Source organism: Lissotriton vulgaris, unplaced genomic scaffold (assembly GCF_964263255.1).
Source record: "Lissotriton vulgaris unplaced genomic scaffold, aLisVul1.2 SCAFFOLD_442, whole genome shotgun sequence".
Classification (NCBI taxonomy): Eukaryota; Metazoa; Chordata; class Amphibia; order Caudata; family Salamandridae; genus Lissotriton; species Lissotriton vulgaris.
The window spans coordinates 929,933-954,027 of record NW_028255431.1 but is presented as its reverse complement, the minus strand read 5'-3'; the positions used below and the strand labels follow the sequence as shown (position 1 = coordinate 954,027).

Genomic DNA, 24,095 nt, shown 5'->3' with positions numbered 1-24,095 from the left:
CACACTGAGCTATCTGTTGCATTGAGCTGCTTTTAGTAATTGTGTAAATGTGTAAATGAATGGTCGCCATATGACCCTCAGCTGTCTTATGTTTATTGCTGGGGGTTGGGGGAGAGACACAGAGGAAACTGCTCTCAGAGCTCTGTTTTTGTTGTTCTTCCCGCTGCTGTCAGGACCAGGAGTAGCATTGCACTGCCAAGGGTACCAAGGGCAAGCCAGGGGTGGCACCTACCGCACCTGGCATCCCTGAAGTCACGCCTGAAAGGGTAATAGTGACGGATGATTTTAACCCAAGCATTCTGGAGAGGCGGCCACAGATCGCAAGAACCTAACCTGCACTTACTGTTTAAAAGTGTTACCTTAATCGTTTTTAATGTCTTTAAACGGGAAGCTAATTGCTGTGCATTTTTATGAAATGAGTGTGAATGTTGCAGATTCCTCTGCAGGCGTGCAAAGTCATCACAGGTGAGTGCAGGCACCCCCCTACCCACCGCACGCACCACATGTCTCCTGCCACGACCCTGGCGTGAGACCTTCGACTTTATACTGCGTCTTGGTGCCTCTGGTTTTGTCTCATCTTTCCTAAGAAATACCACATCTCAGAGCCCGGAGGGGCACCGTCTCTATTACTTTTTCAGTTCATGTGTACGACAAGCTATTGTTTCATCTCTACAACTTTAACAAGTGTAGTATTTTCTCTGTTTCCATTACTTCCTTGTTTCCATTTTAATGAGTTTCCACTTGAATCCATAGCATTCTTTCACTGTATCTAGCAAAATTGCTATTCAGGAAAAAACAAGAACCAGATGGCTCCGCCATCAACAAAATAGCTTGCAATTAATCATCCCTTGCACCGCTCTTCCTCCCCCCCACCATTCCGATCCACCCCATCCCCCCACCCAACAGATCTCGTTGGCCTCGCCCCCAGCTAAGAATGATGCAAATGACCAAATGGCATATTCTGAATTTGAAATTTCATTGTATTGGAATTTAAGTGATTAATTTGCAAAATGTGTTTTGAAAGAAAATTGGAGAGAGAGTATTTTTCTGTTTAAAGAAAGTGTGGTTTGGGACAGAGATGCTTTTCTAAAATTAGCTTTTATTTTTAATGGTCTGAGGTTCTTTAAACAGCCACATTTTTACTAGAATTGTTACATCTACCGTTAGAGTGATAAAGGCAATATTGCAGTTGTGGGGGAAGTGTTGGGTTGTTGGTGGGGATGTAAGATTCTATTCCATTTGGAGTCTGGACAGTTTTTGTAAAACAACTAAATAACTCTAGTGGCTTTTGGTACCTGTTTGTTTATGGGTGTTTTTTAATTGTTTTTATTGAACCAGTGCTGTGGTCTGATTCTCTCTTCCACTCTTCCAGGAATATCGGATAACTCTTGTTGACCATGCCCTAAACGAAGAGCTCCGAACACGAGGCGCTGGTGGATGTGGGCCTGTCCTCTTTTTATTTTCTGGAGTGATCTATTTATTTTGGTGCACTGGGGTGCAGTCTTGGGGGTGCATCCGTGGAGATGAGGCTTCTAATAGAGTACTTCTGGCCCCTCCTCCTGTTGGGTACCGCGCGCCTCCAGTCCGTGAAGGGGACTACAAAACCCTTCTCAACTTACACGGTCCATGACTGGAGTCTTACGCACTTGGTGGTCCACAATAAAACTGGGGAGGTGTACCTGGGGGCCGTCAACCGGATTTACAAACTTTCCAACAACCTCACTCTTTTGGGCACCCACGTGACTGGGCCTGTGGAGGACAACGAGAAGTGCTACCCGCCGCCGAGTGTCCAGTCCTGCCCGCATGGTCTCGTAAGCACCAACAACGTCAACAAGTTGCTACTGGTAGACTACTCTGGGAACCGGCTGATCGCCTGCGGCAGCGCCTCGCAGGGGATCTGCCAGTTTGTGCGCCTTGATGACCTCTTCAAACTGGGCGAGCCCCACCACCGCAAGGAGCACTACTTCTCCAGCGTCAATGAGTCGAGCACCATGTCCGGAGTCATTATCGAGGTGCCGAGCGGCAACAACAAGCTCTTCATTGGGACACCCATTGATGGGAAGTCGGAGTACTTCCCCACACTGTCCAGCCGCAAGCTCATGGCCGACAACGAGGATGCAGAGATGTTTGGCTTTGTCTACCAGGATGAGTTTGTTTCCTCCCAGCTCAAAATCCCCTCCGACACGCTCTCCAAGTTCCCGTCTTTTGACATCTACTACATTTACAGCTTCAGCAGCGAGCAGTTCGTCTACTACCTGACGCTGCAGCTCGACACGCAGCTCACCTCCCCGGACTCCACCGGGGAGCAGTTTTTCACCTCCAAGATTGTCCGACTGTGTGTGGATGACCCCAAGTTCTACTCGTACGTGGAGTTCCCCATTGGTTGCGTCAAGGATAACATCGAGTACCGGCTGATCCAGGATGCGTACCTGAGCAAGCCGGGTAAGCGGCTGGCCAGGGAGCTGGGCATATCTGAGAAGGAAGATATTCTCTTCACGGTCTTCTCCCAGGGACAGAAGAACCGTGTCAAGCCACCCAAGGAGTCCGTTCTCTGCCTCTTCACCCTGAAGAAGATCAAGGAAAAAATCAAGGAGCGGATACAGTCCTGCTACAGAGGGGAAGGCAAGCTGTCCCTGCCTTGGCTCCTGAACAAGGAACTGGGCTGCATCAACTCGGTGAGTTACCATTCATGTATTTTTTACTTAGTTGTGGTATAAGTCTGTGGTATGCTTTTGTATGTTCCATTAATGTCCACTTGCAGATTGCTTTCTAGCGAACTCCTCGTGTAAAGTCAGGTGAGACGATGTGGCTGGTGTTTGCAGTGTGGACTGGTGAACCAGCCTATGTTTTGACCTGGGCCTTTAGGTTCACCCAGACCAACATAAACAATGGAATGGAATGCTACTCTTAGCAATGTCTGTGGTTATGCTATACAACAGTATTGTATCCATCATTTTATCTCTTGTTGGTCAATCAGCAGTACAGCTGCAAATCCCGGCTCTCTATCTACACCAAATTGTGTCTTCCTGGCTAAGTCATTTTATTCCTCCTGATATTGTAGTTTGTTTACATGATTACTCCTAGCGTTGTACATGTGTGGGGTGAGGTACGCGTTTCCAGAAATTAATAAAGTAAATTATGTGTAAAATGTACGTAGCCTGGATTGTGGGGCTGATGGATTGGAGCATGGGCTAGATTTTGCACAGTAATGTTGCCTTCCAGCTGTGCTATTTGATTGAATGTTTACCTTGATATGGTCTTTGAAGGACAGTCTGGGGTCAGTGAAAACTGACAGGGTTTAGAGAAGGGTAAGGAACTAGGGAGAAGCCATCTACGCTCATATTCCTGGGTACGGTGCTAGATAATTGACATGTGTCCTTCTTGTATTGTAGCGTTTCTATAGTGCTTACTTCCCCTTGTGAGGCACTTAAGCACTTATCTATACAAACCACATACTACACCATGTGGGCGTGTGGTTGGAAGTGTCTCTTCTTTAAGCTTATATGGAAAGTTTTTCGATGTTGGCTGTGGTGACCACTGAGGGGCGGTTGTCATGTTATGGGATGTGACACTTGACTGTATGATGGGTGGCAAAGTATGAGAGCCATGTATGAGACCAGAGTGGGGTGGAGGAGGTTTGGAAGTGAAAATATGCAAATATTTTCAAGGAGATGGTAGGAAAGGTAAGGTATAGCCGCTCTGCTAAAGTACTGGGACCGAACGCCAATGAATTAAATAAAATGAAGTCAGCCAGCATTGGAATACAGGGTCATCCTTCCATTCACGTGGAGTCTACCGGTCTAAAATACAGGCACGAATACGGCCAGTGTTCCTGTCTGGCCTTTTCCGCTATCATGTTCTGTTCCTACTTCACTGCTGGTCAGACCTAAGGAAAAGACCCCCCGCGAGCCCGGTCACACCGTGGGTAGTGTGTTCAACCCTCGAGCAGCAGGAAGGGAGTATCCCGTGTTGGAAGTGGCAGCAGCTGTTCTGCCAACACCACTGTGAGGAATCCAATGAGCTACCGCTGGCACATGGCACGTGACAGGACTTGGAGCCCCTTGGCTAATGCAGCTGTCGCTCTCACCCACTCTTCCAGTGGTTTTCCCGCTCGCCGCCTTCACTGCCTTGTTTGCGTGGAGGGGCAGAAGAGGAAATCTAAGGTGATGGAGAGTGACACCTGGAGACCGCTTTCTAGAATCTCTGTACACGTCTGATTTTTGTCTAGGGATTAGACTGCGCCTGGGTGCTACTGAGATGGTCTTTGTCCAAGATCACACAATTTAGCCTAAAGGAGACGTGGTTCCATTGTGCATAAAATAGCCACTAACCACTAGCCCACAGTGGTTCCTTCACCACTGCAAATCACCATCGCAACTAGCACACAGTGCGCTTACTTTGGGTCAAGTAGTAGTTAGTAGAAGCCCAAGTTTGGAGTTGCGAAAATTGGTAAATCTGGACTGTTTTGACTAATCAGTTAAGTTTCTGGTCTGAGGCTAGTGCATGCCGGGGTAGTCCGATTTGACTTAATTTGGTCTTTTTCCCACTGCATTGCCCTCCATGCATTAGAGGACTTAAGTCTTCAGTGAGCATTTGTCCACTCCATATATTTGTATGACGTCTTTGGTACGTGACAGTGGACCTTGTGTTCTGAGATAACAAGCTCGGGCTTTTCCCAGAGAGCATTGGTAAGGAGGAAATGTGACCTATGACGTCATCACTCTGTGACATGGTAACATTGCTTTATTGTCTATTGAACTCCATTCATAAGGTCATCCTTGTGTAACGATTCTGTTTCATGACATCAAGACGGGAAGTCTAAACTCCTGACGTCATCACGTGGCTATGAGTTGGCGTCCTGAATCATTGCTCATGACCTGAGCTCGAGGGAAGAAGGGAATGTACAGTGGGTGACTGTAGTTGTCTAGATTGCATTCTATTTTTACATTGCTTCCTTTTTTCCGAGCTTCTCGAGTAAAGACACAAAAAACAGTCATCAAATAGCAGTACAATTTATTTTTTGTGAATGTACCTTTAAAAAAAAAAAAGTCTACGGAAGATTTGCGGAGAATCATAAAACCACAAATTTGTCCGCATGAATATTAATTTTGAAATCATTGTAATTGTACTATCGCTTGCCATTATCAATAAAATAAGAAATTATTTAAAAGCCCTCCGTTGTCAGCTTGGGCCCGGTTTACACACAACAAAAAATTGGAAGAAAAATAATAAACAAGGTCTTGTAAAATGAGTTTATTTTTCAGGAGGTGACTCTTTTTTAAGGTAAATTGAAAATGGCTCTCTCTAGTTCTGTGTCCCATGACATTCATCTGGTTTGGAGGGATTCCTGGGTGTTTGCAGCTGGTTGGCTGGTGTGGTGTATAGGTCCATTTGCTGTGGCCACAGGTCACCGGTTTTAAGCCATGTGAGGCCAGCACAGTCTTTTATCCTTCAGAGGGTGGTAAGTTTGGTGATGGTAGTGGTTGCTACTCTGTCACTTGGGATGGGAAACAGCCTTTACAACAGAAGTGTTACAACGCAACGCAATTCATTACAATGAGAAAGGTTTGTTGCAGCGGGTATAAGGTGTTGGAGTCAATGCCGACACCTTCCCTACTGTTGCACACACTGGAGTTGGAATAGTAAATGATACCATTCCAACTTCCAGCGCACCCCTGACAGTAAGTCGTTGTAAAGGCATGCGTTGTAAAGGCATGCGTTGTAAAGGCATGCGTTGTAAAGGCATGCGTTGTAAAGGCATGCGTTGTAAAGGCATGCGTTGTAAAGGCATGCGTTGTAAAGGCATGCGTTGTAAAGGCATGCGTTGTAAAGGCATGCGTTGTAATGGCATGCGTTGGAATGTCATACAACCCTTGGGATACCCTCATTTTAATCCATAAACATGAGAGGTCTCATTACGACGCTGAATAGTCTCCTAAACAAAGTATCCTAAAAGATGCACCAGTTTTGACCTGGGTGGGTTGTGGGCTCCACCACCTCGACCCAGGGCAGGGGTGATTGCCATAAATACTTTCTCCCCGCTCCCCTGAAGGAGCCGAGCGTTATTAATTGCACACCGGTTATATTTCCGCTATGGTGCGACTTGCCTTAATTCTCTGCGGAGTTATCGGTGAGATAATCTCCTTGCAGGTGGCAGTAATAGCATGCTCGGAGGGCCCGGCATGCAGTACCTGGATTAAAGGCGGGTTAGATTACACGTTCGATGAGAAGGCGACATTTATCCTGTTCACAGCCGCCTGCGTCTAATCTCCATACTGTATCTTGAGCGGCGGAGGCAAGTTGTTGAAAAATCAGTCATCTACTCTCATTCATTTTTTTTTTCTTCAATTTTATTTTGTTGTCATTTCCTGATCAATGGATTGAACTGGTCTTGTGCTTAATTTGTAGATACAAAACGAAAATGTAAAAAAGTGCCAGGGCTCCCATCAGTGCAGCACCAGAGCAGCCTGTGCCAGTAACACCATTACTAACCATCACACTCCTACAAATGGAACAATTCAGACTATTTCAGGCCATAACGCTTTAAAAAAAGAGGCTTGGGAGGCAGGTAATAGTAATTGTTAATGTATATTGAATTAATAGTTAACTGTTGTTGTGGTCGTATCTAAATTAGCCAGACAGTGCCATCTTGTGGCAGACTGTCACAATTCTGGTGTCGATGATTAAGTGCTGGTACTGAGCACTGGAAACCACTGGCTCAAATAAAGCACTGCCTGTAGCCCTCACCTGGCATGAAGGTGGCTGTTCGGTCGCCCTCCTTTTCCTTGCGTTGAATTGCTGCCATCTTCGGCTGGTTCAGCACAGTGTATTGTTCCCTGTCAGACACCTTTGGGGCAGTCTTTGCCCCTGCCCTAAATGCTTGGGTGCGCCCAGACATTGGAACTGTGCTCACTGTCCCGCGCTGATGAAGCCAAAGTACTGAGCCAGCCCTTCCTTTTAGAAGGGCCCTACCTGCTGTTTGTGCTGCATTTTTCGTGCTGGAGCCAAGACCGAGCTTGATTGGCATAATTTATGCCCTCTGTCGACATTGGCACAGTGAGGAAATGAAGATGGTGGAAAAGTGTGGCTGAAATTAACTCTGTCATTAAAATATCACTTTTTCTGTTTGTTTGGGCATTGCTTGTTACTGGGCATGCTTAAACGAGGATTGGTGGTCTAGAATTGGTCCATCTTTTAGTGCCCCTCCTCTGCCACACTAGCCAGCCACTGAACTACCAGGTGGATCTACATCGTCACTTCCTCCTTCCGCCACAAAAAATTCCATTGCATCTCCTCCTCTTCCTGCTACCCTCTTACTCTCCCCTCCCCCACCCTCCTCCTCCACCCCTGCTCCTTTTCTCACTTCCCTCTCTCTGCTGGCCTTGCCTCCACCCCCCCACATTCCCACCAACATGGTGGTGCCCTCCACCTGCTGCCCTCCTACCACCCCCTCCCCCCTGTCGTCACCTTGCTTGGCGCCTGTGGACAGATGGGTAACATCTGGCTGACACGTTAAGGGCCGTGCCAGTAGCTTTGGACCTACGATCTGATTTTATTCTCAAAGTAATTCATTTTTGTTCGAAAATGATGGAATCATGAGGAGGGTTCCTGATGCTGCTGCTTAACGCGCGCGCCCTAGGAGGCCACTCGCGCACCTTCTGTGTCGTTGCGCGCCCAAAGCCTCTGAGTGACGTCGGAGAGGATGGCGGGCGTCTGGAAATGGGGCTGATCGTGTTGGAAACCCCCATTATTTAGTTACAAATAGTTTCAGGTGGATCCAGTGGCTGGTAGTTGGAGTTTTGGACTGTTACTAACTGCTGTAGAGCTTATAGCAGTCAATAGTTGCACATTTCCAATTGATTTTTGCGTCTTCCCTTTGTTAGTTTTAACTGTGCAATTTAAATCGGTAGATGGCCCTTTCTTTTTTTTTTTTTTTCTTTTCATCTATGTAGTCCAATTTTCAAAAACCTATGTTCAACCTGGGACAAATAAAAAAACATTTGTAGCTGGTCAGCTGGAATTTACACCAGGAAGGTATCCGAGACCCCTAACATAGGCTGGTTCATTTAGTCTGGTGGCCGTGCAGAAAAGTATTTAATTTTTTTTTTATTTGTATTGTTTGTAATTGAAACATTCTCAATACACCGGACTGTATCAAATGACTCGTAAAGCCCCTGTTGTTTATGCATACATCCGTCCGATTGGCTGTCCCTTATTCAAAGCCTCCTTGAACAGAACAAGAACCCTAAATATCCATTCACTTTCTGGGTCGGACTTGGCCTCGCAGCTGTCTGCACTTGCCTGTTGTCACCAGTTCTTTAAAATAAACATAAAGTGGGCTTAGGTTCCTCCCAGAAGAGTTTTCCCCTCTAACGTCATGCTGTTGACTGGTGCATCAGCTTTCCAGGAGGTGCTTCCATCCAACACGTGAGGAACTATTTTACATCTGAAAAGCACACTCCATCATCACACTGTCACCTTCAGTTATTCATCTCTTATGCACATTTTATACAGAAAGCACGTTTTTTTACTGCCCCCCTCCCCACTCCAAGACTGTTATCAAAACCAGTAGGCTTTAACATGCTAAACCGTATTTGTTCATGTTTGGATTTTCAAGCGATAGCCCAAGAAACCTAGACCTTTGGCTTTGCCAATGCTTGTTCTCTCTTCGCTCCTCTCCCCTTTTCAAAAGTTCATTCATCCTGTACACTTTACCTCGCCTTTTCACCCTCTTTCCTGGCACCTTATTTATTTCCATATCACCTGTTACAGCCCCCATCCTCTTTTGTAGACGTTAGTTCCTGCCCCATACACTCCTTTCAACACCTTCCGTCTCCTCTTCCCTCTGTTTTTCTTTCCACACTTCCTTTTCCTTTCAGGCCTAATCATACTCTCCTGTCCTCACCATTGCATTCTGTTATCCCCTCCCCACATTTTCCTCCCTCACCCTGTTACATTTTCTTTCATTCACTCCTTTCTTCTCTCCCCTCTTACCCTTTTGTTACTTCATCGGCTTCAGTTTCCTTAATCCTTCCCACCCTCTGTAACTTCCACCTTTCTTATTTCTTCGCTTCTCTTTTCCTTCCTTCCATGTGATTCGCTTTGGCCTTCCTTTCTTGATTATTCCGTCCCCTTTCTTCCTTCTCTTAGCTCCCTCGCCGTTTTCGTCTTGCTGTTAGTCCTTCTTTTGTCTCTTCATTCCTACACTCACTCTTGTTTTGTATTGCGATATGCACTGCCTCGTCTTCAGTCATGCCTGTCTCTCCCTCCCTTTTTTCCATTCATCCTCTCCGACCCCACCCACCGCCTCATTTAGTTTGCTTGTCCATCGCCCTTCCCTGTTTCTTTTACCCTGCTCCTTTTCCCTTCTTTTCGTGGGCTGCAGATTTTCGCTCTCCTTTCTCCCCAGTCTTTCTTCTTCTCCTCTTTCGCTCCAGCGCCCTCTGTCTGCTTCCCACCCTTGTCCCTCCTACCCCGTCCTCTTGTCCTCCTTTGCTCTCTATCATGTGTTCCTTCCCTCACTTCCGGTTCTATCCCTAGACTCTCCTGATGAACTCGTCTGTACTTCCGGCTTAATTCCCTCCCTGGATTTCTGCCCGCCCCGTTTCCTCCCGTTGTTCTGTCACCCCCTTCCCCTGTTTATCTCTTTTCTTCTCTTCTCCGGTCTTTTCTCCTCTTCTCCCCCTTACACCCCCACCTCCTTACTCTTCTCCCCCTCCCTCGCCCCGTCCAGTTTTGCAACCGCAGCAGCACTGTTCTAACAAAGAGAGCGGAAGAAAGGCCGGTTGTTTCTGAGCCGGGCCAGGGAACCGGTTCCCCTGGGTTTGGGCAGTTTTGATTGGCTGCGCACCCTCGCACTAGTGCCAGGATCTCGTTGGGTTTCCTACATGAACTGCCACCCCCCTCCCCCTATGTAGTGGCAGGGATGCAGGCTCCTCTGCGCCAGTCTGGTCTGGGTACCATTGTCAGGATCTGGGTGTGTTCCGCGCTCACTGCTCAGGTTTGAGTGGGCGCATGGCCTCCATCCAGGTCCCCCTAGCCCTGCGTGGGGGCGGGGCTGAATATCCGCTCACATGTCTCCAGGGATGCTATACCACCCCCATGGTCTGCTTAGGGGCAGAGCTGAGTGTCCGCTGCCCACGTGTCCATGGGTGTAAGACCGGCCCCCTAGGTCTGAGCAGGGCAGGCCTGAGTGTCCGCTGCCCAGGTCTCCAAGGGATGCTATACCACCCCCTGGGTCTGCTTAGGGGCAGGGCTGAGTGTCCGCTGCACACGTGTCCATGGGTGTAAGACCGGCCCCCCTAGATCTGAGCAGGGCAGGCCTGAGTGTCCGCTGCCCAGGTCTCCAGGGATGCTATACCACCCCCTGGGTCTGCATAGGGGCAGGGCTGAGTGTCCGCTGCACACGTCTCCATGGATGCGCGACTGCACTAGAGTGTTGGCCCAGGGCGACCTTCCGCCGAGGCCTGACTGCGCAGGGCCTGCTACCTGGGTTTGAGCGGGCTGGGCTCGCGTGCCGCCGTGGGGCAGTGGTTGTTCCGCTGCCCAGGTCCGTGTGGTTGAAGTTCAGCGTGGCCACTGCCCAGGTCGGGATGGGTACAGTGCCCACAGCCCGCTCTCTGTGGGTAAGAAGCCTACACTATGTGGCGAGGGCAGACTTGTGATACAGCTGGAAAACTCCGATTTCAGGCAACATTAAACACTTTGGACAGTTTGCACTGTCGCTGAAGTTTGAGTGGTCAGTTACTCCCCCCCGTCCTAATCTGGCGGTCACTGCGCCACTTCCAGAGGTGTCAAACACCCGTAGCATGAGACACGTTTTCACCAGTCCTGGCTTTTTAGCGTGCGGCGGGTTTCATGGTGACTCTTGTATGCCATCCCGAGAGCGGACTACATATCCCAGAATGCACGGTCCGATGGCAAAAAAGCCAGGCCTGCTTTTCAATGGTCTTTGCATGGCACGAGGCCGCTTGGGAGCCATGCATTTTCTCTCAGTCTTTAGGCCCCATCCTGGGACAACTCGGGGCAATTCGAGTGGTTATAAACCACAGAGAGTGCCACCCTTTCATTCATTCAAACATTCCACGCAGTGCTATTTTACCCTCGACGCCCTCCCCCACTCACGCACACACACAGCTTCTAATGCGGTCACACCTGGGGCGCTTGGTGACGCAGGCGCGTCTGCCAGAGGCCTCCACCCCGGAGTCGGGTACCATCTCCGGGGTAGGTGCAGTTGGCAGTAGGGGGGGCCGCTAATGGTGCCCCCGGGGAGAGGCCTCTTCCCGCCGGACCCTCATTAGCGGGACTTTTGGCGGGGAGGTCCCGCGGCCTCCAGAGCTGCCTTCTGCTCTTAATTGTCATTTATTAACATGCGGTCGTCGCGCGACGGGCGCCCCCCAGGGAAATTAGCGAAAGCGGGAACCCGTGTTCAGGAATGACTAATGTGGGAGGTGGTGATGAGCGGGCAGGTGGCAATGTGGCATGCTGGGAAGGGGATGGTCTTTGGAGGGCTGGCTTGGGCCCTTCTCCTACCCTGGGTCCTGGGGGGGCTCCAGCGGGCCGAAGGCGGATTAGTCATGTCTAAAAAGTGACGGGGGAGGGGTATGGTTGCTGGTATTTTCAGAGTATTGCAGAAAGAACAGATGATGGACAGAATGCTGAACAAATCAAACATTCAACCCCCAGTCACAGATCTGGGTTAAATCCATCGCGTTTTTTTTGGTCCCCATGCCATTCCAGGTTGTTTTGATCCCAGCCATATGCAAATCAGTCTTCATCCTGCCCTCCCTGGACCAGTTTCGGGGCATCACCACTCATCAGCCAGGCTAGCTCGAATCCAGTTGCGCAGTGAGCAAGGGACCCACGTCTTGACGCACCCTGCCCACTTAGTTAAAAGTGCAAAAGAACAGATGACTAGGGTGAGTGTTTGAAAAGTTTCAGCACTCTGTCCATCATCTTGCGTTTGCTTCAATCGGCATAAGTTGACAGGGTATGCCCAGACGTGGGTCCCTTGCTCACTTTGCCATTGGATTCAAGCTAGCCTGGCTGATGAGGGTTGATACCCCAAAACCGGTCGCAGGATGCTCGATCCAGGGAGGCCTGGACCGTTCCCATGAGGACCAGGGTCAAGACTGATTTGCATATGGTTGGGTCCTGACTGGGGTGGCATGGTGGACAAAAAAATGATGGATCAACCCCAGATCTCTTGACTGGGGATTAATGTATGATTTATTCAGCATTCCTTTCATCATTAGTTGTGTTAGCTATGCTCAACCTAAGTGGCCAAGAGTATTTACTCCCAGACCTTGCTTGCTGTGCCACTGAATTCAAGCTAGCCTGTCTCGACCCACTCTCTCCCTAGGTTCTTCCTCACTCTCCTTTCTCTATAGCCTTGAATACCTCACCCCATGAATCACCTTATCCTTTATTCTCCAGTTGGCATTTTACTCTCCCTCCCATCAGCTCATTGTTTCCCCCTCCATTTCTTCTACTCCATTGGCCCGCTCGCACTCCTTTTCTATGTTCTATCTTCTGATGGACTTGTTCTCCATCCCACGTACTTAGTAAACTCATAACCCTCCCCTCCTTAGCTGCCTTTCTTCCCTTTCCCTCTGCCTTCTTTTAGTCCTCTCTCTTTTGAAGTCTGACTTCATCCACTTAGCTCCCTCTCTATTCTTCTGTAGTGAATTGTTCACCTCTTTGCTTCGTTTTTTGTACTCTTAGCTTCTTCCTCACCCCATCTCCCCTCCAAACCCCAGCTCCTCCATATTTACTCAAGGATACATTTTCCTCCCAGATCCTCTATTGGTTAAGATAGTTGAGATATCAACATTGAGTAACAATTTCTCTATCCCCTATATTTCGTTAGGTTCAGTATTGTTCTAACAAGACAGCAAACATGGTTCGTAGCATCCCGAACTGTTGGAAGACACCGGCGCGACCTGTCCGACTCCACGGCCGATGGAGCGCAGGGAAGGCTGACGGCCTGCTAAACTTGGCCGCCGCCCTAGAAGATGTTTGGCGGATCTTTTCTGACTGCTGAGCAACTGAACATCTTGGCTCCGGGGAGTCTAAACTGATCAAAGACATTCCAAGCGCTTCCTCTGTCCTGTTGGACAAACTGGGAGCTACCATCCTGCCATTTATAGGGCGCGGCGCCACCGGCAACGGTACGCAGCGCCAAAAAATCCAGATGTTTTGGGCCTCTTTATCGTAGTTATTTTCCATTGAACAAAAAATGTGGCGAAGCAGCCGAGCAGAGTATCTACCGCTTTACCATTGGTCCGAATTAAAAACTGGTAATATACCATCATTTCCCAATATTTTATTTCGGTTTCAATTTTATCAAAATTAATTCCCCTGGGTAAGTCCTGTATAGTGTAAAGGGGATCCACTTGAGGACAGACAAACTTCCTCAGAATAAAAGATATGTGGAAACGTTGGCGGCTGGATGTGGTGCAGTACGCGACTTTCTCAAGGTATCGTCTCCCAAACCCCTACAGATCATAGGCGCACAACAGTTAAAGCAACAGTTTGACTATTCTAGGAATTCTGCCATTGCTTTAGAAGGATATCTACAGATTTTCAAAGTAAAAAAAAATCTTTATTCAAATCTTAGCATCTTGGCAATGTTTTTTTTCTACAGGGCAGAGTACTTAGTCCTGTGGAAGTAGCCACTGACCGGCTTTGAAAGTTAACTTTCCACAAACTGTAGGCAACATTTGAGAAACTCCACCCGTCGCTGGTTTGTAGTGCAACAGAATCTTTTTCCTTATGCAGTTTAATGTGTTTTTTTGCTTCATTTGGCAGTACTATTAGAATTGTGAAAAAGTCTAGGGTTGATTCTTGGTCTTGTTGGCAGTTTTCAGACAGAACTAGAACGTGATTGCGTGGTAGAAGTGACCCGAGGTGGTGCCCGGCTCGGACTGTCCAGTTCATGGACCCTGACCGCATTATGGGCAATTGCCAAATTATAGAAAGTCCTCCATCCTGACTCTGCTCTGTAAAGACACAAGTGCGTGGTTGTTTTTGAAGGCCCTTTTTGCGCAGAAAGCGCATAGAGGTTTCAGAGGTCTTGCACATTTTGTCATATTGCCCTGGGCTCTTGAGCACCTGGAGTGACGTGGTTAGACACAGCTCCATGATTTCTAACTCTTCACAGCCAACTTTCGTAGAGCATAGCTCATCGAAGCCTACTTGAAGGTTGTTGTCCAGGAGATATCTTTAATGGGATGGTGGGTGCAAGAGCTGAGGTGAAAGTTCACCCATTGCTCAGGGTCACTACACTTCAGTGACTAGTCCTGTGTTGGTGATGTAAGTCGGCCAACCTGGATCAACCCTCTCATGGGTCAGTGCGTTGTTGCTGCTATCTCCAGCTGCTCAGTTTCCTCTTCCACTTGCCCTTCCTGGCTTCAGGACTAGCGCCAAGAAGCTGGGGAGACGGGACCTAGAGTTCACTAGCTCCTCTTTGGGCGAAGGTGCTGATTAATTAGTACAGGTTGATGGAGGTCAGTCTGGGGTTGGGTGCTCTTTATTTTGCCCTAGGATGGAAAAGGAAGGGGGCACCAGCCTGGTTTGCACGCTAGCAGTCTATCCCCTTTAGTATCGCTATGCTAGCAGTCTTGTAAGGTCCTTTTGCTCATTTCTTCCTAGACAATCCAGAGTAAGCTCGGTCGATGGGACTCCGCGCCGGGGCTCGGTCGATGGGACTCCGCGCCGGGGCTCGGTCGATGGGACTCCGCGCCGGGGCTCGGTCGATGGGACTCCGCGCCGGGGCTCGGTCGATGGGACTTCGCGCCGCGCCGGGGCTCGGTCGATGGGGCTCCGCTCCGCGCCGGGGCTCGGTCGATGGGGCTCCGCTCCGCGCCTGGGCTCGGTCGATGGTGCTCCGCTCCGCGCCGGGCTCGGCCGATGGTGCTCCGCTCCGCGCCGGGGCTCGGCCAATGGTGCTCCGCTCCGCGCCGGGGCTCGGCCGATGGTGCTCCGCTCCGCGGCTCGGCCGATGGTGCTTTCTTGGTGGAGGATTTCCATACCATTCCCTTTGTTTGTCTTAGCAATGGCACACGTCAGATCTGGCAATATGGCAGACTCCCGGTAACCAGAGCCCATGTCTTGAGTACGTCTGGCAGTGTTTAATGGAGGGAAAATCACCAACATTTGGTGATGATGCTGGTTCAGCCAGGGCGCACATCATTGAAACGACAGACGACACGATTGCTAAAAGCTAAGCCATGGTAGTTTAACTTGTGGAATGGTATGAGCTGGGCACATTTATGTGAACCCAGGACTCCACATGCATTGGTGTGAATTTATACACCAAGGTTCTATCACGTGAAATCATGAGCCGGTCCTCTAGGAGCATTATTTGACACCATGAGCCCAGACACCGGTTTGTTGGTATGAGCCGTGGCACCTTCATTTGGAATCCTACGTTAGGACAGCATTGTGTCAACTAGTGAGCCAGGTCACTAAGTGAAAGCACGAGCTGGGGCACAGCTTTGCTGATCACGACCCCTGAGCTCACTTTGGAAAATCTGAGGCCCAGAAACCTGGATAGAGGCCCAGAAACCTGGATAGATGTTATCACTTTTTATCAAGCCACGCCTCTGATGGCTCCTGGGTGGTTCGCGTAGAAGTCAGTTATTTTAAAACCAGGCGGCACCGAGACTGCATCATTTTGTAATCATCCACCCTAGATTTTATCTTGATCTATTTTTTGCTCACATGTTCGTGGCTAGTGAATCTGGCTATTTTAAGCCACTGGCTGCTTAAATTAATGTCTTGGCTGATAATCAACGCTCCTGTCTCCCTCATTTATCTTCCGTTAGCATCTTCAAAAGCTCTCGAAACCGGACTGTCTCGGGTTTAGATTAGAATGTCTGCAGTGCAATCCTGTAGTGCTCCGAAGGCCACGTGCTGCTCCTCGGAGGCGTGCCACTGGCCTTCAGGGCACTACAGGATTGCACTTCCGGCCTGAACTCTCAGCACAGCCCCGAAGGAATGTGACCGTAAACTCTGCTTGCATGGAAGGGTCTGGCAGAGAACCTCCAGTTAGGACAGCGGTCTCCAAAGCTGCTGAATCCAGCTGTGCGTTGCAGGGTTCCAGGGCCACCACGGATGCCTCCGTTTTTCCGAGCTGTGGTTTTCTGTTCTGCACTACAACTGTGCGTTTCTTCTCGCCCAGATGCCTCGCAGAATGTTACTTGTGATTGTTCTAGCGACAGACCATTTCCCCGCTGCCTTCCAGATGTTTCAAGTCCTAAAATGCATACATTTCTAGAACGCAAATGTCAAACCCAAAATATCCTGCAATAATGCAGACATGCCACAAATAGCCTTGTACCCAACATATCGGCATTAACTATTTGTGACTCTGTCACTGGGACTTCTGCTAGTGTTCTGTTACAACTTTAATTCCGACTCTAGCACATTTGTGAGCCATAGTTAAGTACTGAGGTTGGCCATTTCTTATCACATTATGGATCTTGGACTCTAAAAATATAAATATTTCCAGTTTATGACCTTGCATATTTTTGGGTAATTGTATTAGGGCTTGAAATTGGCGAGATGCCATTTTTATTAAGTTTCCTTTCCTTTGCCAATGTGTATAAAAACGAGTATTTGAGATCTGGCAGTGAGGAACCTGAAAACTGATGCTAGAGGAGACCGTAGGGTCAGCCGGTCCACCTGATTTTAAGATTGGGTCCCCGGGCGAACCCTGGCCCACGTTCCATTCTGCAGTTAAGGTTGAGTACAGTGATGTGATTTCGTCCGGTTGTGCTTGCCTTCTTTGAAACGAGCAGAGAATGGATTATTTCAAACTGCTTCCTGTTAGCATCACCGCCCCTTTTCTAGTTTGTCGCCTTCGGCCACCGTAGCAGTCGGGACAGTTTTAATGGGAGGGCAGCGAGGAAGAGGAGGAATTGGTGCTGAGGATTCTGTTATCTTAAACTCCACTTTGAGATCATGTGTCCTCACAGATAAACTTTGGATTTCTGGGGCCTGTGGAGTTCACTGAAAGGAGCCCTGAATAACTTAAACAAGGTGCCTAGAGCGGGCATGCTGTGCCGCTGGGGTGCCACATTACCATGGAAGTCTGTGGCATCCATCTCCCTGCATTCAGCGCATTAATGGTAAACCCCAAAGACGGTGTCTCTGTTTACACCGGGGTTAAAGGGCTGTAGCAGTTCAAACCTTGAGACTCACAGGGGATGGGCAGGGGTGGCAGGCGTACCATAGCTTCCAGAGAGCAAAGCTGACCAGGAACGCCCTCGTTTTGAACTTCGGGTGACCATGATTTCAAAATTAAAAAGCAGGGCTGGCCTTGAACATAGAAGCAGGAAAAAAAGTTGGCCCAACCCCGGACAAGGAAGGACAACGAAGGAAAAGAACCACCAATGTAGAAGGACCACGTTGCACATCTGTGGACTTTTTAGGGCAAACTAGAATGAAAAAAAGAACCTTTGTTAAGAGGCTGGGTACTTTGCCATCTTTGGGAAGGTTTTGCAAGCGCCCCCAAAAAATAGTTGGGATCTTATGTCTCACATTTCGATCCCTCATAGTGCGGTTTTAATTGCATTCAGCATCAAGATTTATCAATATTCCGATGACACACAACTCTGCTTGAAGGTCGTCTCCCCTTCAGATACCCAAGGCCTCAACACTGCTTGCTCATCATCTGCACATGGACGTCCAGCGCCCACCTAAAGCTCAAGACAGAATTCCTGTTATTTGCCAAGAACAACAAACAAGATACTGTACAAACCTGGCTCGATGAACCTTGACTGATTCAAACCCTAACTCACACTGAATGCCAAGTCATGTGGATTCACCCTGGACACTAACCTTTCGCAAATTGTAATGATTTTAAGTAATCACACAATAAACTTTGAACTTGAACCTCTCCCTCCAGGCCGAACACATTGCAAAAAACCCCCCAAAAAACAGAAAGCCTGGAACCGCTGTTTAAGCCATTGTACTCTCACATCTGGGCAGTGGTGTTGCCCTACTCTTTGCCCCCCCCCCCCCCGACTCCACACTGGCCCCCTTTAGAGGCATTCTTAATGCCACAGCATAGAAATACCATAAACATCCTGCTTTTCTAAAGAAACAATCCAAACTTCAAACACAAGAAAATAAAGTATATTACAACAAGGCTGGCTAAGCTATAATCTGTGTTTCTGCCCGCCACGATGGTAAAGAAATGCATATGTCAATGTAGAGTAAATTATTTGCATAGCACAACATGGGATAAAAAAAAAGAAACAGACTCCCTTTTCTAGTCATTATTTAATCTAAAATTGTGCCAAGCTCTCTTAAAGCTGGTTGAGGAAAGTGCAAATATTTGTTAATGAATAACCCTTCTCGCTTCACCGTGTTTCAATGCAGTCCAAAGAGAGGGCAGGCAGCCTTTGGCTGACATGTCCTGGAGCATTGTTCATGGATCTTTAATACTTCCTGAACCAGGGGAGGCAGCACAACAGGTAACGCTGTAAAAAAATGTAATAACTTCAATTATTGGTAATTTTGTACCACAAGAGAGGTAAATGTGAGCTTACACAACTTTTCACCAGTATGCACGCTCCTATAACCCTCACTCCCAAATACGGGACATGCATTTATTTTAATTTAAAGTGTAAGGACGATTGTAAGACCCCTGAAATACCCGATGCTGCTCCAGAGATACCTGGTACGGCTGTATACCCCGAATGTCTCCTTGAAGTAGGTTTTGTGCATTGGAGAGACGTCAGCTTCCATACAGCGACTCTGATTGAGATACAAGTAGTCCCAGTGAGTACGTAAACAATTCCTTCAAACTTAGAAAATACCAAATATCTTTTATGGGCTTCTAAAATCTTCCCAAATGTTGCAAAGAGCACAGCCTCTAAATAGCTGATATTTTTAGTCTTTCTACTTTGTCCTAAAATGCCTTGGACTGCCACACCGTGGGCAGAGTCCGTCCACAGAAAGTGGCACACGTCAGTGTTTCGCTTGCCCGGAAATGGTGTCCAAGGGTTACACTTGGTTTTCCCCCTCATTTTCTAGCTAAGCGTAACACACTTTGTGGTGCTCTTCCTGCTAGAACCTTGTGGCTCATTGTGATGTTAAGAGATGTAAGTTTGTGTTACATTGTGGCAGTGGTATTAGTTGTCTCCATTTTGCCGACCTTGAAAGGATGAAGGGGTGCATGAGCCCTGCAGTATTGGAATCCATGTAACCAGCTTGCCACAATCTGATCTCTGTGTGACACGCATTTCAAAAATCCCTGTGGCTTCTTGAGGGGTAGGAAAGTGCTGTACAAATGCTACAATGCAAAATAATGTTTGCAGAGGAACTTTGCTCAGGAGATGACTGGATAGGATGGATTCTGAAGGCTCTGACCCACTGAGCGCGTTTACTAAGAGAATTTAAGGCTAGCGGGTGTGTGGGCGCCACCAGCAGGGGGCGGCAGGTGATCACTGCGCTATGGTACCTTCGCGTGTGACAAGCAGCGCTCTACAAATCCACATTACCTGGTGTTTTTGTTCAGGTGAAAGCAGTGTACTAGGACCCGCCGGGGCGGGGAAGGTTTGGCTTCAGTGTGGCAAGTCATGGCCGATACTTGTAGCGTGGAAATGATGGGTGCTACTGGTCAAGATTTGGCACACTTGAGGTTTTTCCATCTGCTACAACTCCTTTCCCCACACAACTCCCCTCACGAAAGGTATTGTGGAAAATAAGACCCCCCCCCAAGCCCCCCCCACCACCCCATACCCCCCCCCCCCCCAAAGTACCGGTTTACTATCCCCCCAGCTCTTCAAGTTAGCACGGAGATTCTGGTTAGCAGAATTGGTCTTTGGGGTACCACCCTTTGTATTGGGTAGAAGCACTAGGGATGCATTTTTCAATGTTTGCACATGTAAACATTTCTCCTAGGGCAGTAGAAGGTACATTATTTTCAGACAGTATTCGTTCTGTGTTTGGGCCGGATGGATTTTGAGTTCCCAAAAAAAGCTTGACCGATTCCATGAGTACAACTGGTTTCTCACATTTAAGGCACGTGGAGCTTGTTGAGGGGTGTTTGCATCTGGATATTTAGAGCTTCAGTTTGGCCTTGTGGGGCCACCGTCACAGGGTTCTTGAGTTTGATGGTAGTTTGTGCACTCCCACGTGCACCGTTCTTGTTGCCCCAGAGTCTTTGCGTGTCGCATCATGTCGACCCACCCATTTCTTCTATTCAATTTATTTGTACCATACAAAGCTGGCCTCTGATCTTAACCTTGCATTTTTGTTACTTGTAAACGTATCCCATAACAATTCCCAGAATCAAATAATGTGGTCTATTTGATTACAGAGGTGGGGGGAGGGTACCCAAATGGCCAGTGTGAGGCTCATTGCGCCGACCAGGAGTTTGACTCTGTTTCTACCCTACCAATCCGCTCGCTCCCCTGCTGTAAAGAGGCATTAGTTCAGGCACGCCCCGTGGGGGTTCATAGCCCTATGGCGCACAGCGCATTCTTGGATTTCTTTATACAAGCCATTGTTTGGCATCCGTCGCGGGCAGCTGTCGCCGTCGTCCAATGACTCTTGAAAAGGGACTTCCAAAGAGTAGCCGTGTTTACCAGAGAGATTGAAATGTCTGTCTGGGGGCACTTCATCGTGGCCGCGAGCTGGTCTGATGTGTTTGCTATGCATTGGAAAGCGTTCAACGTTGACATCAGCCTTGCAAGGAGGCCTGCGTCCCTGCGGCATCATTAGCTCGCTGAGTCAATATGCGCTGGAGACGGGGTTGGTGGTCTCTTGCCAGTCGGGCATGGCGACCGTGGAAATCGCGTTGTTGCCAAGTCGGGATCTGGACTGGAGCGGAGCCAGCGTGAGATTACTTGGGCCTAAGAGGATTGTCGGAGTCGTAATGGGTTGAGCGTCATTGCAGTAGGGACTATGGAGGAATGGTTTTGATGTTCGGCCTTCGGCCAGTAGTTGTCGGTTTACTTTAACGTGCACAAGTGGTAAAACAGTGCCACACAGGAGGAAAGTAAGTGCCTGAGTCGTCCCACCATCACATGGCGTAGAAGGAAGTACGAGGTCATCCTCAGGTCATCCTTGGTACCTCCTGAATGAGCCAATTTCATGAAAGTTGGTTGAACTAGGTAATGATGCGACTGTTTTTGTGTGTACTTCATAAAGTAATCATACTTGCAGATGGAGCATTAGAAATGGAGACAACTGCTAATATTGGGGTTGGCGTTAGGTTGGGGCATTGTCAAGCGGTATCTGGAAAGTGAGTGGGGGGGTTGAAGGTTTTTCTTGGTAATTGGGCTGGATAACTTTTTACCTTAGGCGAAGAAGCAGAAGGCCCTTGACCACCATCTAAGGGAAAATGTCATTTCTTTGGTTCTAGGTGTGGTAAAGGTTCGGCTGTTGAGTGTAGGAAAGCACCTGGAAGAATGGTACGTAAGCTTCTATAGCTGGGAAACTTGGGGGGGGGGGGGCTTTTGTGTGCACAACGTTGTTCGCTGAAGTGAAAACTGCTGTGAGTCAGCGGAGTTGTAAGAACTGGAAGATTCAGGTGACCCATTCGGCCTACAGCCTCTAATATTCATATTCCCTTATTAGGTTCAATCCTCCGGCTTCTTAGGGCTATATGGAGATTCTCCGAGTGAGTTCTGGTTCTTTGGTCGTCAGTCAGGCCCTCTATGTCCCATGCACGTTCTGCTATCCCTTATCTCGGCTCAGCATGCGTCCCAGCAGGGACGTGCAGCACTTATGCTCTTCTATTCCAGAGAATCAGGTTTATGCTGATTGGTAGGTGCATTTTAGTGTTGTCTCCTTTTCCTGTATATTTTGCCCCTGAGCAGTTGTGTCCATCCCATTCAACATCCGGGCAGAAAGTACCAAGATATGAAAATCTAACTGCCTTCAGGAGAGCTATTTAAAATAAATAAATACATTTAATTAACAACCATGGGGAAAAAAATTGGAACAGGTTGTGCTCCGCAAGCCTCTATTTCGGAAATAAAGTACACTCCAGGCATTGAGGAGCACAACCTTTCCAGGCTTTATGCAGAAACTTAGATGTATACACCTGTGACACGCTTGAGGTTGACTCTGTGCGTGTACAGAATCGTCGTCCGACAAGTGGGCGATCTTGCAACTGCCTTTATACCAGAGTCTGTTGCTATGGGAGATCCTTGACCATTGGGAAAATGATGATGTCTGCACCCCCGTACAACCGAAAGTCTTGGCTGGAAAGAGAGAAGACCCCCAAGATCCACACTTGGAAGCGCCTGCTCGTATAGACCTCTCGAAGACTGCGTTGAGTCGAGGTGTCTGGAACCAAATGGACATGCAAAGCTGCTGCTGTTCCCAGACCCCTTACAGCGGCCAATGGGCTGAAGAATCTGAAAATGATGGATGCCTTAGTCCATGTTTTGTTGAATCCCCCTCAAATCTTGGAGACCACCTCAAGCGCCTTCAGCTGGACTGGCCTCTCTGCAGTTTTCAAATAATCCAGGAAATAGATATATTGGATTTGGGGATGTAACAATGTTGTTGCTTTCCACCCTAGTCAGTCTCCTGATACTCCACCAAACGTTTAAATCTGCCTGTAATTGATTTGCGCTTAAAGAGTTGTAATTTTCTGAAAGAGACCACATTTGCTGGGACCTGGCCTTGAAATATTCAGCAAAGCTGCCTACTGTTAGCAGCCCCCCCCACCCCCCCTCCCTCACCTCCCTGTGCACATGGTTTCTAGAATTAGTAAAGGCTCTTTACTTTAATTCTAAAGTCATTCTATTTTATATTGGATTCACACCGATAACTTCTTTGCACCATCTCAGGAACTTTTGCTACCCGCCATAAAGGTGCATATCCGAAGCCTAGGGTGGAAGCCAACAGAATATTTCACCCAAGTAATTAATGTACACCGAGTTTCCTTTTTCTCTTATCTTTCATCAGACCAGATATTGTCTAGTACGTGCTAATGCTTACAGCATTGGTTTGTGACATTTCTTTTGTAATTTCTTCTTCTCTCATCCCACCATTTGGCCACTGTGTATGGAAAGTGGCCAAAAGGTGTCCAGTGCAGGCTGACCCCTGCCTTTTTGGAGCAACCATCTGAAATTATAAATATATTGCGATGTGGTGAAGATCCAATTCTTAGGTCATCAATAAATGGGTGGACCTTATTGCATTACCTCATGGTAGTGACCACTTACTGGGTATGTTTAATTCTGCGATTCCTGAAGGAGTAGGGAGGTGGGTAATACGGGAGTACAGTGCACAGATGAAAATTTGATTTAGAAGTTAGCCCCTTCTGTTGAGTTAGTAATGTGAACAAATTAATTTCTAGTCTGTTAATAAAGCGGAGTGTTATTAACCATCCGTTTTGCTGCTTACCTCCATCACTGTGTAGTTAAAACGGGTAGTTGGGGAGGCCATGCGATGTGGCCTCAGACTGCGCTTCCCAGGGAGCCCTGTTCCTCTGTCAGGCTCCTCGAGTCTTTCTTTTAATGCACGTCCTGCTCCCTATCCTGGGGGTATACACCTGTTACAACGCAACTTTTACAACTACCTACTGTTACAACGCAACTTTTACAACGCATACCATTACAACGCATTGCGCTGGGGGGCGCTCTAGGATAGGGAATAAGTATAATTTACTATCCAACACCTTCCCTAGTGTCCACGGGGACTGGAGTTAGAATAGTAAATTATACTTACCACTATCCAGCACCTCAAAGCGCTATGCGTTGTAATGGTATGCGTTGTAATGGTCGCGTTGTAATAGTAGGTAGTCGTAATGGTATGCGTTGTAACATGGTACATCCTATCCTGGGTGATAATCACAGTTTCGCTGCTGGATTCCAAATTCACTTACCTACCTCTTAGACTTGAGCAAGTCTTCTTTTAGTTTTGCCTCCTTTCTTCTTTCCGAGTGGTTGCGGGTATGTTTCGGAGTTGGTGTGTCTTCGAGCAGCCTTCATTGGGGCACTAAGCGCACCTCTTCATTGAGATGGCTGTCAGTGCGATCATTTTGCTGTCTTCTCCACGTGGATGTGTACATTAATGATGCAGTTGTGGTCAGTCTGTATGCAGAAGCGGTGAGGGTGGAACCT

The 24,095-nt window shown here is 48.1% G+C and overlaps 1 protein-coding gene across 2 annotated transcripts in view; it reads left to right on the top strand.

Moving 5' to 3' along the window:
• Window positions 1–24,095, top strand: part of LOC147659125 (plexin-A1-like) — a 589,684-nt gene that overhangs the window by 66,764 nt on the left and 498,825 nt on the right. For both annotated transcript variants that reach the window (XM_086951953.1, XM_086951952.1), the window contains exon 2: window positions 1,373–2,675. In XM_086951953.1, coding sequence (XP_086808079.1) covers window positions 1,524–2,675 — 1,152 coding nt within the window. In that variant the 5' untranslated portion in view covers window positions 1,373–1,523. The remainder of the gene's footprint in view (window positions 1–1,372; window positions 2,676–24,095) is intronic.